The sequence below is a fragment of the Hemicordylus capensis genome, chromosome 1 (assembly GCF_027244095.1).
Source record: "Hemicordylus capensis ecotype Gifberg chromosome 1, rHemCap1.1.pri, whole genome shotgun sequence".
NCBI classification, from domain to species: Eukaryota; Metazoa; Chordata; class Lepidosauria; order Squamata; family Cordylidae; genus Hemicordylus; species Hemicordylus capensis.
This window is the reverse complement of record NC_069657.1, coordinates 131,819,358-131,837,795: the sequence shown is the minus strand read 5'-3', so window position 1 is coordinate 131,837,795 and position 18,438 is coordinate 131,819,358. Positions and strand designations below refer to the sequence as shown.

The 18,438-nt window shown below is 41.9% G+C and overlaps 1 protein-coding gene across 1 annotated transcript in view; it reads left to right on the top strand.

Annotated features, from left to right (window-relative positions):
• The window catches only part of MUC2 (mucin 2, oligomeric mucus/gel-forming), a 94,347-nt gene that overhangs the window by 52,777 nt on the left and 23,132 nt on the right, over positions 1-18,438 (top strand). Inside the window, exons 33-39 of the mRNA XM_053248238.1 lie at positions 131-1,428; positions 4,565-5,257; positions 8,165-9,934; positions 11,849-12,114; positions 13,876-14,050; positions 16,318-16,565; positions 17,960-18,143. Of these exons, the coding sequence (XP_053104213.1) occupies positions 131-1,428; positions 4,565-5,257; positions 8,165-9,934; positions 11,849-12,114; positions 13,876-14,050; positions 16,318-16,565; positions 17,960-18,143 (4,634 nt within the window). The remainder of the gene's footprint in view (positions 1-130; positions 1,429-4,564; positions 5,258-8,164; positions 9,935-11,848; positions 12,115-13,875; positions 14,051-16,317; positions 16,566-17,959; positions 18,144-18,438) is intronic.

Sequence of the window (18,438 nt, the reverse complement as noted above, 5' to 3'; positions counted from 1 at the left end):
CTACTACTGCAACCACCACCACTCCAACTACTACTCCTACCACTACCTCTACACCCACTTCCACTCCAACTACTACTCCAACAACCACCACCACTCCAACTACTACTACTACCACCACTACATCACCCACTACCACTCCAATTCCTACTCCTACCACTACCACTACATCACCCACTTCCACTCCAACCACTACTCCAACCACCACCACTCCAACTACTACTACTACCACCACTACATCACCCACTACCACTCCAACTACTACTCCTACCACTACCTCTACATCACCCACTTCCACTCCAACCACTACTCCAACCACCACCACTCCAACTACTACTACCACCACTACATCACCCACTACCACTCCAACTCCTACTCCTACCACTACCTCTACATCACCCACTACCACTCCAACTACTACTCCTACCACTACCTCTACATCACCCACTTCCACTCCAACCACTACTCCAACAACCACCACTCCAACTACTACTCCTACCACTACATCACCCACTACCACTCCAACTACTACTCCAACCACCACCATTACTACAACTACCATCACTCCCACTACTACTACTACCATCACATCACCCACTACCACTCCAACTCCTACTCCTACCACTACCTCTACATCACCCACTACCACTCCAACTACTACTCCTACCACTACCTCTACATCACCCACTTCCACTCCAACCACTACTCCAACCACCACCACTCCAACTACTACTACCACCACTACATCACCCACTACCACTCCAACTCCTACTCCTACCACTACCTCTACATCACCCACTACCACTCCAACTACTACTCCTACCACTACCTCTACATCACCCACTTCCACTCCAACCACTACTCCAACAACCACCACTCCAACTACTACTCCTACCACTACATCACCCACTACCACTCCAACTACTACTCCAACCACCACCATTACTACAACTACCATCACTCCCACTACTACTACTACCATCACATCACCCACTACCACTCCAACTACTACTCCAACTACTACTCCTACCACTACCTCTACGTCACCCACTACCACTCAAACTACTACTGCAACCACCACCACTCCAACTACTACTCCTACCACTACCTCTACACCCACTTCCACTCCAACCACTACTCCAACAACCACCACCACTCCAACTACTACTACCACCACTACATCACCCACTACCTCTCCAACTACTACTCCAACAACTACCATCACTACAACTACCACCACTCCAACTACTACTACAACTACATCACCCACTACCACTCCAACTACTACAACCACCATCACTACAACTACCATCACTCCAACTACTACTACCACCACTACATCACCCACTACCACTCCAATGACTACTCCTACAACTACTCCAACGACTACTCCTACTACTACCCCTACGGTATCTGCTACTACACCAACTAGTAAGTATAAAAGTAAAATATAAGCAATAAATTAAGTTATACTGGAGTTATTTAGTTTTAAGAGGGGAGTTGGTAACTATTTATAACAACTGAGGGCTGGCAATTGGGTTTTCATCATCATCATCATTATCATCATCATCATCATCATCCTTGGGAAGGACTCAATGTCTGGATAAAACAAACTAGTCAATATCACCTGTCTGACTGTGTAAATTAATAATGATGATGATGATGATGATGTTATAATAATAATAGTTTGGATACCAAACATCTAAAACATCAAGTAAAATCAACCATCTGCTGTACATGGACGATCTGAAGTTGTATGCAAAGTCCCAGTCAGAAATCGAACCACTGCTAAACACTGTCCGTATATTCAGTAGCAATATAGCAATCGAGTTTGGACTAGACAAGTGTGCTGCATTAATAATGAACAGAGGAAAAATAACCAAAACAGAAGGAATAGAACTGCCCAATGGAAGCATCATCAAGTACCTGGAATAGAAAGAACATTACAAATACTTGGGCATTCTCTAGGCTGATAACATTGCACACACTGAAGTTAATAGAAAAATTGGAAGTGAATACATCAGGAGAGTTAGAAAAATCCTCAAGTCCAAACTCAATGGTGGGAACACCATACAAGCCATAAACACCTGGGCTATACCTATTATCAGATACAGTGCAGGAATAATAGACTGGACTCAGGCAGACCATAAAATTGAAAAAGTTGTAGAAAACGAATATTCAAAAATATTATGGGACTTCCAGCTACAAATAGACAAACATCTGCCACACAATACACCAGATATAACTGTAGTCAAGAAGAAAGAAAAACAAGTTAAAATAATTGACATAGCAATACCAGGGGATAGCAGAACAGAAGAAAAAGAAATAGAAAAAACCACCAATTACAAAGATCTACAAATTGAAATTGAAAGGCTGTGGCAGAAAAAGACCAAAATAGTTCCAGTGGTAATTGGCGCCCTGGGTGCAGTTCCAAAAGACCTTGAAGAGCACCTCAGCACCATAGGGGTCACAGAAATCACCATTAGCCAATTACAAAAAGCAAAATTACTGGGAACAGCCGATATTCTGCGATGATATCTATAATAATAACAGCAACAACATTGATAATAAAATTCAGCCATCCCAGGTCCTTGGGAAGGACTCGATGTCTGAATAAAACAAACCAGTCAATAACAACTGTCTGTCTGTGTAAACAACAACAACAGCAATAAATATTTATACCCCACTCCTTCAGTACACTACTGCTCAGGGTGGCTCACAAAATCAATAAAACATATACACTATAAAAACAATATAAAATTAATATAAGTTAACTTAAAAACAAGTCTCAGTTAAAACAAAGTTTAAAATTACCAGTTAAAAAGTTAAAACCCACCTGATATAGGCTGCAGCCCAAATATTAAAATCTCTCTCACTAAAAATATTGATGTCTAATCGAGGTCCAGGTCACTTGTGACCTGAAATTTGACCTCCATGGGGCTGGATTTTATTATGTGCATTTGCTTCAATGCTGGAAGGAAAGATGGGGTGGCTTAATGAAATCCACAGTGTTTAACAATGGACTGACCTTGAGAGAAGTTATGTCCTGTACAATCTTCCATGTACATGCTGAACAGATCCTTAGAAAAGTGAGTGAGTGATTTTTTTCAACCATTAGAAGAAAATATTGCATTTGTACTGTTCAGAGCTTCTTCTTCTTCTTCTAAACTGTACTTTCTATTCACTGGAATAGGTATATCTCCTTAATGTACATGTTCATTTAATGTACCGATTCACTTTTATTTCCAGTGTACTAAGTGTAATTCCAGTGTCAGGGGCGCACCTAGGTAATTCTGGTGCTTGGAACGCCCCTGCCGTGAGGCCCTCCTGGAACCTGCTCATGTGGGCTTCCTGCAGTCATGCCAAACCTGCCCCTCTGCTGCTCCACCATGCTAAACCTCCGTCCCCCCCCCCAAAAAAAAATTTCAACTGCCATGTGTGCAGCCGAGGGGTAGCAGCAGGGAGCTGAGCCAAGCAGGCCTCGCTCCCCCTCCCCGCATAGTGGCAGTGTATGGAGTGACTGCTCAGCTTGTCCATCTGGCCCAGTGGCACTTGATAACTGCGAGGTACACCAGCGTGCCTGCATAGTTGAAATAGATCCAGGGGGGGTGGAGAGGCCTGCTCAACTCACCCTGTGGCCGCCACCCCTCAGAAGCACACATGGTGGCTGATATTCTTTTTGGGAAAATGGAGGTTTGGCATGGTGGGCCAGCCACAGGGCATGCGTGGGGTGGCTGCAGGAAGCTCCCTGGCCATTTGGAGATCCCCCGGACTTTGGAGGCCACCGACTGGGGCCCCAAGATCCGGGGGTAAGAGTCCCTCTGTCCAGTGTATTTAGACCATTATGTTAGAGTGTACAGTATAGATGAGGTAGCAATTCGTCCCTCTCAGATGCATAATGCATCTGAAGTAGACCACAGACTGAGAAACAAAGGCCTTCAGGTGCTACAACATTATTTCTGGCATTCTAGACAATAATGCCATACAATTAGACTCTTGGCTCAGCACTATTTAGTATCTTCAGTGGTAGCCAATAATATTGAATCAGGCAAGGTTTGAAATAGAAATAACTATATTACGGTGCTGGTAGGGATTTTGTGCTAGTAATGAAGCCTCTGGCTGAGTAGTACTTCTGTTATTGGGGCTGAATGTGAATAAGGAAGGGCACTCAGACTGGAAAGAAAGATAAGATGCATGCAGCATAAGAATGTGAGGAGGAGGAGGAGGAGGAGGAAGAAGAAGAAGAAAAGGAGAGGCCAGGAGGAAGAAGCTGAAAGAGGGTGATAGATCGCCACATTGGCAACCATAAACATGCCATCAAATGCAAAAGGGGGAAGCTCTTCCTAACATCTCTGTGTTTAAAGAAATATCAAGCTCTACTTTCAGAAATCTCCTATTATGATTAATGGCTGTAAAAGACAATTAGAATCAAGGATTCGCCTAATCCCTAATTTGATATATTTTGAAACAGTGTTCCACAACTTGAGCAATTATCGCCTAATGTCTTGCTTTCAGAATGATCTAAGTAACTCTTCTATTATTTCTATCTGTCACTCTTTTTCTGCAGCATGTGTCCCTACATGTGACTGGAGCAACTGGATTGATGTGAGTTACCCACAATATGGCCCAGATTCTGGGGACTATGAAACCTATGAAAACATCATAGCACACAACATAACGATCTGTGATGCTCCACAAAACATATCATGTCGAGCAGTGAAATTTCCTCATGATTCCTTTGAAGATCTGGGACAAAAAGTGGAATGTGATGTTAAGACTGGGCTTACATGTAACAATAAAGATCAAGTTGCTGGACCTGGGGTGCCTGAACCAATTTGTCTCAACTACGAGATAAGCGTCCTCTGCTGCCAACTTGAATGCTCAACGACAACAGCAACCACCACCCCAACCACGACTCGTACGACTCCTACCACCACTACAACAATTCCCACTACCACCACCACAGAAACCACAACTACCATCACTACCACCACACCAACAACTACATCTCCAACCACCTCCACTCCGTCTACTACTACCTCTACTACTATTCCTACCACTACTACTACATCACCCACTACCACTCCAACTACTACTCCAACAACCACCACTCCAACTACTACTACCACCACTACATCACCCACTACCACTCCAACCACTTCCACTACTCATACAACTCCTACCACCACTACTACAATTTCCACGAATGCTACTACAATACCTTGTACAACAGAAGAACCAGAGGATTCGACCCCTTCAGGTCAGTATTGAAATCTCTTAAGTTCCAAGCAGTAATGTGGTCAAGACATAAAGGGTTTATTTTACACTTGGAAAACCATCTTTGACAATTTGAATTTTTTTTTTTTAAATATTATTCACGTACAGCAGGAAAGAATTGTAAAGAGAATAAATCTGTCATAAAGTAATTCTCTCCCATCAGATTTCAGGAAACAGGAAACATTTGATCCATGGCTTCAGAGCTTGATTCAGAATTAAGAATTTTCTTTTTATTAATTTGATTTTTGATTTATCTCAGCATTTCCAGATTCCACAATCTTCACAGCATCCATGTAGTAGTTAGAATTAATGAACAGGACTAGCCCATGAAGATACGTACCCTTCCTCTTTCTGGAAATTCACAGAAACAAACAAAAAAGTAAACCCAACATTGTGAAACATAAGACACCACATTTTGTGTGTTGCTTGTGTTGTGTCCAGCACAAGACAGTTGGGGTACGACCAAGGAGACCATGACACCCACTGTGTGACTATGGCCCACGTACATATCTTTCCACCTAACCTACATCACAGGGTTGTTGTGGAACTAAAAATAACATATATACCTTTTTGGCTCCTTGGCAGAAAAACAGGATATAAATGCAATAATTTAATAAATATTGTGCCCTTTACAGGAATAGAACTAATGGGTTGAAATTACATAGAAGATGATTTAGCCTAGACATTATGATGAAGTTCCAAATTGTTGGAGCTGTTTGATAGTGGGGCAGTCTGCACATTTGTCCCAACTCTAGTATTTGTTTTTTGGAACTGCATTTCTCAAAATAAATAAATAAATATTTATTTATTTATTTAAAATTTCTTATATACCGCCTCCTCCGAAGACTCTAAGTAGTGAACAACAACAATACCAATTAAAAATAAATAAATAAATAATATTAAAGGGAAATGCCTGGCAAAACAGGTAGGTCTTGAGAAGGGCCTTAAAGACAACCAAAGTAGGGGCTGAATGAATCTGGGGGGAAGTTTGTTCCAAAGAAGAGGGGCAGCCACAGAGAAGGCCCTCCTACGGGCCCAGGCACCGCATACTACACCAGGGCCCGGGACACTAAAGAGGGCCAGCTGAGAAGACCTCACAGGAGGTCTTCTCAGAGGAGAGGAGAGCTGGCCTTGTGGTAGCAAGCATGACTTGTCCCCTTAAGCTAAGCAGGGTCTGCCCTGGTTGCATACGAAAGGGAGACTAGAAGTGTGAGCACTGTAAGATTTTCCCCTCAGGCGATGGAGCTGCTCTGGGAAGAGCAGAAGGTTCCAAATTCCCTCCCTGGCTTCTTCAAGATAGGGCTGAGAGAGATTCCTGCCTGCAACCTTGGAGAAGCTGCTGCCTGTCTGTGAAGACAATACTGAGCTAGATAGACCAATGGTCTGACTCAGTATATGGCAGCTTCCTATGTTCCTATGACAGGATACAACTGGCTGAGAAAGGTGATCCCGGAGATTTACAGGTGCGAAGCCCATAAGGGTTTTGTAGGTGAGAACCAGCACTTTGAATTGGACTCGGAAGCAAACAGGCAACCAGTGCAGCGACTGTAAAAGAGGTGTAACACTACCAAATCTACAACCACCCATAAGGAGGCAGGCTGCTGCATTCTGGACTAGTTGAAGCTTCCGAATCGTTTTCAAAGGCAACCCTAGAAAAAGCGTGTTACAGTAACCCAAGCGAGAGGTAACAAAGGCATGAGTTACTGTTGCCAGGGCCTGCTGGTCGAGAAAAGGCTGTAACTGGCGAATCAGCTGAAGCGGGGCAAAGGCACCCCTGGCCACGGCCTCCACCTGCTCTTCAAGCAGGAGCCGCAAGTCCAGAAGGACCCCCAGATCATGAACTGTCTCTCTCAAGGGAGGCACAACCCCATCAAGAGATGAACTCACACGCGACAATTGGCCAGATTGCAAACTGAACAAGAGCAACTGGGGCTTGGAGGGATGAAGCCTGGGCTTGTTTTGGCCCATCCATGTCCTGGCAGCCTCTAGGCACTAAACTAGCACAGTATATGCCCAAATCTGGAAATTTTGATGTTGCATTTTTCTTTTAACATCAAGAAAACAAAGACAATTGGAATATTCTGCTAGAGAATGGCAAAAAAGTACATGTCCTGAAACTGTGGTGCTGTGGTGTTTTTTCCAGCTCATCCACTGGTGTGGCTATAGCTCTAATTTTAATAATAACTCTTGAAAAACACCCATCTACAATTGTTACATAAAATGCACATTTGCATTTGTATGAGGCACAATTTTAACATGACTCCTTTCAGCCCTATCCCTGTCTCTTTATGGAAGCATCTAGGTCTGAGTTCAAAGCTTGCACAGAATTAGGGCATTATGGTTTCTGTCCTATTTTAAAAATAGATTTGAGCAACTGTCTAAAGGCACCATGTGCTAGTCTGTCAAATCATGTGTGTGTGTGTCATTCTCTTCTCTAACCTGCTTTAGAAAATAGGAAGGGAGATGAAACAATAACTCCTATCTGACAAGGAATCTGTTTACACAAAAGCAAGCTTTCATATAGGTATGCAGCTACATTTGCACCAGTAGGACACTGACCTTACTGGATGCATCTTTTAATGGGAATGGTGATGCACATCCCCATTCAGGGTCACTGGTTGTGGGGAATGCCTGGTTACATGCAATTAGAGCTGGAGAATGAACCATTGCGTTGATCATTGTAGCCCTTTTAACATGGCTAGCCTGAAAGCACATGGTAGTTTAATGTAATCAAAAGATATCTATAGCTAAACTTTAGAAAGGAGGTTTGGTTTTTAAAAAAACTAATATTGTGTATTGTTAAATATGTTGGGAATTAATTTTAATCAGTTGATATAATCAATTAACCAATTAAGCAGTCCCTATAAAGCACTGATATTTTGCTTTACAGGGACGATGCCTACAACCACTACCACTTCAACACCTACAACAACCATCTCAACAACTGCAACAACTACCGCTCCGACTCCAAGTACCACTACACCTACAACCACCACTTCTGAAACCTCAATAATAACTACCACAACAACTCCTCCAACAACCACCACCACCGAGACTCTACCCACTACCACATCAACATCTACACCTACAACAACCAGCTCAACTACTACTGCATCATCCACCACCCCCACTCCTTCTGAAACCCCAACAACAACCACTACCACTTCAACCCCAACAACTACCACTCTGACTCCAAGTACCACTACACCTACAACCACCACTCCTGAAATCCCAACAATAACTACCACAACAACTCCTCCAACAACAACCACCACCGAGACTCTCCCCACTACCACATCAACATCTACACCTACAACAACCAGCTCAACTACTACTGCATCATCCACAACCCCCACTCCTTCTGAAACCCCAACAACAACCACTACCACTTCAACCCCAACAACTACCACTCTGACTCCAAGTACCACTACACCTACAACCACCACTTCTGAAACCTCAACAATAACTACCACAACAACTCCTCCAACAACGACCACCACCGAGACTCTCCCCACTACCACATCAACATCTACACCTACAACAACCAGCTCAACTACTACTGCATCATCCACAACCCCCACTCCTTCTGAAACCCCAACAACAACCACTACCACTTCAACCCCAACAACTACCACTCTGACTCCAAGTACCACTACACCTACAACCACCACTTCTGAAACCTCAACAATAACTACCACAACAACTCCTCCAACAACAACCACCACCGAGACTCTACCCACTACCACATCAACATCTACACCTACAACAACCAGCTCAACTACTACTGCATCATCCACCACCCCCACTCCTTCTGAAACCCCAACAACAACCACTACCACTTCAACCTCAACAACTACCACTCTGACTCCAAGTACCACTACATCACCCACAACCACCACTCCTTCCGAAACCCCAACAATAACAACCACAACTCCTCCATCAACTACCACTGAGACTCAACCCACTACCACATCAACTTCTACATCTACAACCACCTCAACAACAACTCCAACTACCACTTCAAGTACCACTACATCACCCATAACCACCACTCCTTCTGAAACCCCAACAATAACGACCACAACAATGCCTCCATCAACCACCACTGAGACTCAACCCACTACCACATCAACGTCTACACCTACAACCACCTCAACAACAACTCCAACTACCACTCCAAGTACCACTACTTCACCCACAACCACCACTTCTTCTGAAACCCCGACAATAACAACCACAACAACGCCTCCATCAACCACCACCAAAACTCTACCCAATACCACATCAACATCTATACCTACTACAACTACTTCAACAACAATCCCACCGACAACTTCCACTCTGACTCCAAGTATCACTACATCACCCACTACCCCCACCCCATCTGAAACCCCCTTTCCAACAACCACAACTCCTCCAACAAGCACATCTATGGAGACAATTACAACTACCTCTACAACCACTGCTACTACAACAACTACTGCATCAACTTCCACTGAGACTCTATCCACCAGCATGTCAACATCTACACCTACAACAACTACCACCACCACCACCACTACTGGAAGCCCAACTACAACAATCTCACCAACATCAACCACTATGTTTTCTACATCAACAAAGTGCTACTGTGAATGGGAAGATGGAATATATGAGCCAGGTAAATATCTTTGATTTGATAGAGAGCACCAATATTTTCCTCAAGTTAGTTCAATATAAAATGTATATAACTTTGCACCATATTAATTTCAATTTGAAATGGAAAGCTAATTTATTATGTTTCTGTCTTGATAGCTTTATCCTAATGCATACCACAACATAATGTCAAAGGTTAAACCTAAAGGCTGACATCCAGACTAACACACTACTTGTGCTGTAACACAGCACACACGTTACACTGGAGGAGAGTTTATTAGCAAACTCTCCTTCCCCCATAAGCTGTCCATACCTCCTAAACATATGTCCCTGAGGGTTGTGCAGCCATCATAAACATATTTCTGGGAGGCACAGCTTTTGAGGAAGGAGATATCACAAAAAATCCCTCCTCATGGAATGCTTGTGCTGTGTTAAAACATTAGTGCTATATTAGTCATTAAAACTTCTGAAACTGAAGACCCACCTTGGACCATCATTCCACTAGCATGTGGAGGAATCTACCCTTTGCCTTCATGAAAAGTGGTTACAGCATGCCTGCTTTGCCCCCCGCCCTTTATATTTTTGGAATAGATGGGGTTACAGCTATGAAATCTGGCACACATGAAGTCTACATTGGCAGGATTCTGTGTTGAGTTTTCCGGGCTATGGAACACTCCTCTGATTTTTGGTGATTTGTGTGTGTGTGTGTGTGTGTGTGTGTGGGAGGGGGTTAATAAAATGGTGAAATCTGGCTTGTTCCATGCCAGAACTTTACAAAATGTTCTGGATCTGAAGCCCTCCTTTGGGCCATCATTCCACCCCCATGTAGAAGAAAAAGGACATTCCTTTGGTTTTATATTAATGTTGTCTTCCTCATTGCAGAAGCACACAGTCAGTAAAAGTGGCAGTACTTTGAATGTTTCTGTGTTTGTGGTTAGAAAGAATTTTTTACTTTCCCTTCTAGCCATTAAGGAATTAAAATATGTGAGGTCCTTTTAATTCATTTTAAAAAATCTGCCCACTACTATAGATTGGCATACAGCTATGAAATCTGGCAGACATGAAGTCCACATTAGCAGGACTCTTTGTTATCCATTCCCCTAAAGCTATGGGTCACTCTTGGGGGGGTGGGGGGATGGTGAAAATTGCCTGTTCCTGCAATGGGGGAGAAAAATAATATTAGATATCATCATTTTAAGCCCCCCTCCAAAAAAAAATAAAAAAAAAAGATATCTGCCAATGTGGACTTCATGTCTGCCAGATTTCATAGCTGTATGCCCATCTATTCCAGAAATATGTGGGGGAGTGGGAGTGGCATGCTGCTCCCACTTTTCATGAAGGCAAAGGGCAGATCCCTCGACATGCTGAAGGAATAATGGTCTAAGGAGAGTCTTCAGTTTCAGAGGCTTTGTAAGGTTCTGGCTTGAAACAAGCCAGTTTTCACCATTTTTTACCATTTTAAACAAATGTTTCAAAATTTCACAAAAAATCAGGAAATTGACCACCTCTCTTCAAATTCACTAGAAGAGGCTCTGATCTCCTTCCCCACATGTGTGGCAAGTTTCAAGCCTCTAGGACCAACCAGTGATTTTTGGTGATTTTTTTCCATTTCCCCATTGGGGGGAAATGGCACCATTTTGCAAATTCTGAAATTCCAAAATATTTCTGAAATTAATTAAAATATTTTGGAATTAATTTGAACTTTATTGATCCAAATTTTGAAGGAAGAAATGGATTAGAATTTTAAAGATTTTATAATATTTGCACAGGCCTAGTATTTGCACAAAAACGATAGTGTATGTTACAACTTGTGTCTATCTTATTGTTGTAAGTCGCTCTGAGCAGTACTGCACTGGAGGGGCGGGGTATAAATATTTTAAATAAATAAATAAATAAATAATAAACAAATTTATATTAACACTTTTCTTTCAAAATATAGGTGAAATAATAAAGAGAGAGAAACATGATGGAGTGTGTTCTGTTACCAAATGCTCACAATGGTGTGAGGTTGTGTTTGACTATGAGCTTTGCACCACAACACCAACTACAAGTACAACAAGAACCAGTACAACCATAAGCAGCACTACATATACATCAACAAATGGTACTACGATAACCACCTTAACGCCCAGCATCTCCACTGAAATAAAGTCTACTACAGAATCTTCTACAACACCTGCAATTCCATGTTATCCTGATACTCCGGTTAGTAAATATTATTGATTTTGTGACTGTTAAGCATTGTAACTCATCTGAGCATGATCTTGAGTTATTTTGAATGTTTTCCTGTCTCTCCTAATGAAACCCTCAGCCAGTTTTTAAACTTAAAACTTAAAAAAATGGTGGCGGGGAGAAAAAGAGAAACATAATAAAAGCAATACCGGATACCAGTAGTATTCTTTTGATTGATTAATTACATTATTTGGATCAATGAAAGCTTAGTACACTTCAAGGACATGATGGCATGTGTTGGCTTACTGCTGGGATAGATAAAACTAAGACATGAGGCTCATTCACCTGTTGTTATGTTCAACACGCATATGACTGTACAGTGTACACGGGTACAGATCTGTTCACAGGTATAGTCATTCACATGTTATGTTTAACTTAGGTACAGAAGTACACTTCCTATCTGTACCATGCATTTGAAGGGCCTGTATCCAAGTTAACTTTAAAAATGAATGCAGGTGCAATCATTCAACACATAAGAACATAAGAAGACATCTGTACACTTGTACAGTATAATGTCTGATTCAGGCAATGAAAACAAGAGAAAGTGCCTGACTGGCCGGCTATTAAAGACCACAGAAGCCATGGCTATGCATATGTTGGCATAGTATATCTGAAGCAATTGAAAATAATCATTTGAAGATGTTTGAAAAACTCATACTGAATATGAGCAATATGTCCAACATTATGATGCATGGTGTGTCTGTGTGTGTGTGCGTGCACAGAGAGAGGCCATTGTGATGGTGGGTGGGGGATACAGTGTGTGTGCGTATATTCTGTACATATAATGTGCAGTGAGGGCTGCCCCTCTGTAAGATCAGGAGGAGGGGGCAGGTTTTACCTGCATTGTAATAGTGACCCAAAGTGCATATTTCTTGTTTCCCACAGGTATGAATGGAAACCCATTTACTTACATACAAATGCGACAAATATTTATATACCACTTTTCAACAAAAGTTCCCAGAGTGGTTTACATAGAGAAATAATAAATAAATAAGATAAGATGGATCCCTGTCCCCAAAGGGCTCACAATCTAAAAAAGAAATATAAGATAGACACCAGTAACAGCCACTGGAGGGATGCTGGCCTGGGGATGGATAGGGCCAGTTGCTTTCCCACTGCTAAATAAAGAGAATTGTCACTTTTAAAAAGATGCCTCTTTGTTCTTTTAGCAGGGGAGAAAATAAAGGGCTGTTCTGAGGGTTTCTATGGGGGCCGAGATTACACATGCTCCAGGCCCCTGCATCAAGCATGCACTTAATCTGTCAGTCCTTATCTAGATTGTTCCACAGGATGTTTGGCATGTGGAACAGATACTGTAGCTAGGAACTGGCTTTTATGTATATAGAATGCTTCCATTAGCAGATAAACATTTCTGTGAGCTAGTGCCAACTGCACATGAATAAACTTGATTTGGGTCTATTGGGTTTTACCTAAAGCCATGTGCAAAGTCCTAGTGCTGAGTATTGTGCTTTTGATTTTTCACATTTTAAAAAGAAAAGCATGTACAAAACTCTGAGATGTATAGTTAAAGCAATAGAGAATAGTGTTCCTTATAGTCTTCCTTATTTGTCAACTGCATTGTTTGGATTAATGAAAGGTTTGTACATTGCAAGGATACAGGATGATTGAAAATCTGTTGCTTACCCTAACCATTCATTAACATATACATGGCTATGAATTTTGTTCCTCCATTAAAAGTATTATATGTTTTCTCTTTGTGTTCTCAAAATGCAGCCAGGAGACATCTGGTCCCCTTGTAATTGTACCAAGTTCATATGTATTTCAAATAACACGTGGCAGATGGTTCATCAAGAGTGCGTTGTGCCACCCAAGCCCAAGTGTTCCAATGGGCTTGCCCCTGTGCTTGTGTTGGACGATGATGAATGCTGCTGGCACTGGGAATGTGACTGTGAGTTCTCATATAAGATCTGTTAAGTCTCCTCTTGAAGGACTCAAACTGATAAGGGAGAGCTATTGTAGGTATACTGGCCCTGTGAAGACTGTCAGCAGAGTATTTTTTTAAACTTAAAGTTGCAGTTAGATCTTTTGTGTCATTCATATGTATTTAACTTAGTGGTGAAGCTCAGCTCCAGAATCTTTTTTCCATACCAGAACTTAACCCTGGAACATGTGAAGGAATTGTAAACAAAAGAGCTCTTCTGAACTTGTGGAAAGGTGTCTTCCCCACATTACAGAGTAACAAAACAATCAACTACTATACCTCTGAGACTGAAGGAATGACTTCCAAGTCAGAAAGGACAACTTCCAGAAAAGCTTGAAGACTAGCATCTTGTTTTTAAAAAGTGAGATGGTAATCCTCAATCTTTTCTGGAAGCTGTCCTTGCTGAGTTGTAAACTGTTTCTTAAAGTCACCAACAGAGTGTGTTCTTATGTTCTTATTAAGAGGGGTTTGGATGACTTCATGGAGGAGAGGTCTATCAATGGCTACTAGTCGGAGGGCTGTGGGCCATCTCCAGCCTCAAAGGCAGGATGCCTCTGAGTACCAGTTGCAGGGGAGTAATGGCAGGAGAGAGGGCACGCCCTCAACTCCTGTCTGTGGCTTCCAGCGGCATCTGGTGGGCCACTGTGAGAAACAGGATGCTGGACTAGATGGGCCTTGGGCCTGATCCAGCAGGGCTGTTCTTATGTTCTTAGAGCAACCGGATATCAGAAAGTTGCAAATGCCATTTTAATGCTCCAGTTCATATATTAACAGTGGCAGAGCTCTTTTTCTATGTAGTGAAGGCAGGTAGGCAGATTTCCCCTCACTCTCATTTCAAATAAAAAAGAATATGTGAGATGGGCATTCTATGCACAGTATCCTAATTAAAACCCCCAACCCCCCCCCCAAACCCCCAGGATAACCAGTAGTGCAAATCTGGCGATATATGTATAGTAGAAGACAAAGGTGCCTACAAATTCTTCTACAACATGAATGAGGTCATTGTTGACTAAGATTTGTATCAGATTTCTAACAAATGAAGGGAAGTGGCCAGGAAGTGGAAGTGAGACCTTGGGGAGATGTATCCTGTCTTCCTGCATCTGGAACTCTTGTATTACCCCACTGGGGAGATGCAGGAGCCCACTATTAGACAGAAATGTAAAAAACGCACAAGCTCATATTTCCTGTCCTCCCAGCACTTGCTGAATATATGAAAATGCTCTTAATTTGATGTTTTGGCCTATTATCTGCAACCCATAGAAAAAGGACAGGAAACGTATGTTGCTCCATGGATCCCAGATCAAACTGCTTGCCCCAATTCTTTGTCCTTCATAAGCTGAAGCCCTCTGATTTATGACACATTTTAGACTCTTAATTCATTCCAATTTGACCCTGCTGAGCAGTAAATAACTTTGCATTTTTCAAACATCCAAACGAGTTGGATATTGTATAAAATATTTATTAAAATGGAAAAAAGCTTGAAAATATTTTCAGGATCACTGGTTTTAGAAGTTTTAGCATTTGTATATGTCGCCTAATAATATCAGAAGAATGCAAACATTTTCTGGAAATTTAATCGTTTTAACAAACTCAGCCAGAATCTAGTGAAGATAGCACATTTTTCTTGCTACTGTTCCCTCTCTGAGAGGCAGCAACATATACAATCAGTTTGCTTAACCTCTTATCACTACAGACAGTGTGGTTTTTCTTTTGTATACAACTTGCTGTTCGATGTAGTTTTTTTGGCCACTACTGCTGATACTGGGGCTGACAAATCAGTTTCCATGACAAACTCCAGCTGGGCTCCAACTCAGTGTCACTGATTCTATTCATCAGCATGGACTCTCTTGATCTTATATAGAAACATAGCAAGCTGCCATATACTGAGTCAGACCATTGGTCCATCTAGCTCAGTGTTGTCTACACAGATTGGCAGCGGCTTCTCCAAGGCTGCAGGCAGGAATCTCTCTCAGCCCCATCTTGGAGATGCCAGGGAGGGAACTTGGAACCTTCTACATGCAAGCATACAGGTGCTCTTCCCAGAGTGACTCTATTCCCCTAAGAGGAATATCTTACAGTGTTCATGCATGTCGTCTCCCATTCATATGCAACCAGGGTGACCCTGCTGAGCAAAGGGGGAAAGTCATGCTTGCTACCACAAGACTAACTTTTATTCATATTCCTTTGTGTGCTACCAAACAAAAAGCTAAGTGATTTCTGTTCTCTCTCTGCAGGCTACTGCACAGGCTGGGGAGACCCACATTATAAGACATTTGATGGATTATACTATAGTTACCAAGGCAATTGTACCTACACCTTGGTGGAAGAAATTCACAAACATGTTGACAACTTTGGGGTGTACATTGACAACGTCCACTGTGACCCACGAGAACCAGTCTCTTGTCCACGCACACTTGTTGTGAGGCATGAAACCCAGGAAGTGATCTTAAAAACCGTGCAGCTGATCCCTCTGGAAGTACAGGTAAGAGAAAAATGCCTGACTTCTCAGCACTCATTTGACAAATTTTAATGGCTCTTGTGACAATGGGAGAATTGCACTTAGCCAATTGCAACTCTCAGTCTGTGAAATGAGTGCTGAAGATGATCAGCTAGTATTATTTCTATAATAATTCCTAGAGCATATTCTAGTATAGTGAGTGCCTGACATATACTCCTCAGTCACTTTCACAACAGTCCTGTGAATTGGGCCATTAATGTTAATGCTCCCATTTTGAAGGTGGAGAACTGAGACACATAAATTGTGACCTAGACCCTCTTTGCATATATTCATACATGCTCTGCAATGCCAGAGGCAGCTCCGGTCATACATTCCCCTTATGCTAGTCCGCAACTCACATACTATACTACAACACAGATACACCAGTATCACTGTCATTCTCCCCTTAGTGGGTGCCCACCGTCTCAGAAGGAGGAAAAGAGTTTGACAAGCACCCACAGCCCTTCTCCTTGTCTCAAGCTTGCTCTGGGACCAGCTCGAGAGAACCTTCCTCTTCATTTTCTCCCTCCTTTTCTGTTTAAGCTTTTTAAATTATCACTTCGCTACTTTTGAGTCTATTCACTTGGAATTAGGTCTTTGCTCCCAAGCAAGCTACTTCCACTGCTTCTGACTGAGGGGAGCACTTTGGGCCATAATGATGTTGTTTCATACTTCCATCCTTCTGCATCAGCTGCCAAAAAGATATGGCTGACTGCTGCCCCCAGGTCTGAGTTGCTCTTCGCTGTGTAGTTCAGCAAAGTCAGTACCCCACCTCCTTTGCCTTCTTCTGACAACATAGACCCTGTTCTGTAGCTGGTCATGCACTGACTCTGTGAAAAATCAGGGATTTGAACCCAGATATCCTAGATTCAATTCTAGTTTGTCAGCAATGGTTCAGGCATAAATATGGCAGCACTGCTAGAATCATATTGATAATCTGATTGATTTCCTAGGATGGGAAATCGTATTCCGCACCAGGGCAAATGGCTTTAGAGAGCAAATATTTTTCTACATTCTTATGTGTACAGAAAGACATTCATACCCATATAAATACAAATGAATACAACCAGTGGCCTTTGTTTCACTAAGCCTGGAAGTCTTACACACACTCAAGAATAGATTATTTGGTCACCATAATCAAGGGAAATTGCTTCATTAAATATCTACAAAACATCATTTTATTTGCTTAATTGAAAATGATTAATTAGGCCATTAAAAGCAAGCCAGACAATTGCTTAAAACTGTTCATTGTTATTTTCCTGTAGGATGTGCCATATTGTAAGAAATGTAACTTAGATTCACAAGAGACCTATAGTTATTGTAATAATTCTATATAACTTGCTTATACCTCTTCTCTCTCTCCTCACTTTGGACAATAGGTGCTTGTAAACAAGAACGTGGTGGCTTTACCTTATGAAAAATATGGCCTGAAAGTGTTTAAATTGGGTATAAATTATGTGGTGGAAATCCCTCGATTGGGGATGAATGTCACCTACAATGGCATGGCCTTCACAATTAGATTGCCCTATAAGCTTTTTGGCAACAACACCCAAGGACAGTGTGGTAAGGGTTGTGCTGTTTTTGCTTCTAAAATGAAACACTGAAAAGGAAATTATGAGAAAAGCATCTGCAATATAAAACTAGGCATTCTGAGAGTATGCTTAATCTGTTCAAACAATGATCACGTTAAGTAACATGATACTGTGTGTAAGCTACTTTCTCTATAATTGGGGATTGTTTGTATGTTATGAAACAGCCAATCTGTATTCTACCATCTTGATAATAACTCAGTGATTAGTAGAAGCCAACATGGATTTGTCAGGAATAAATTCTGATGAATAAATCCTAGCTTAGCCAA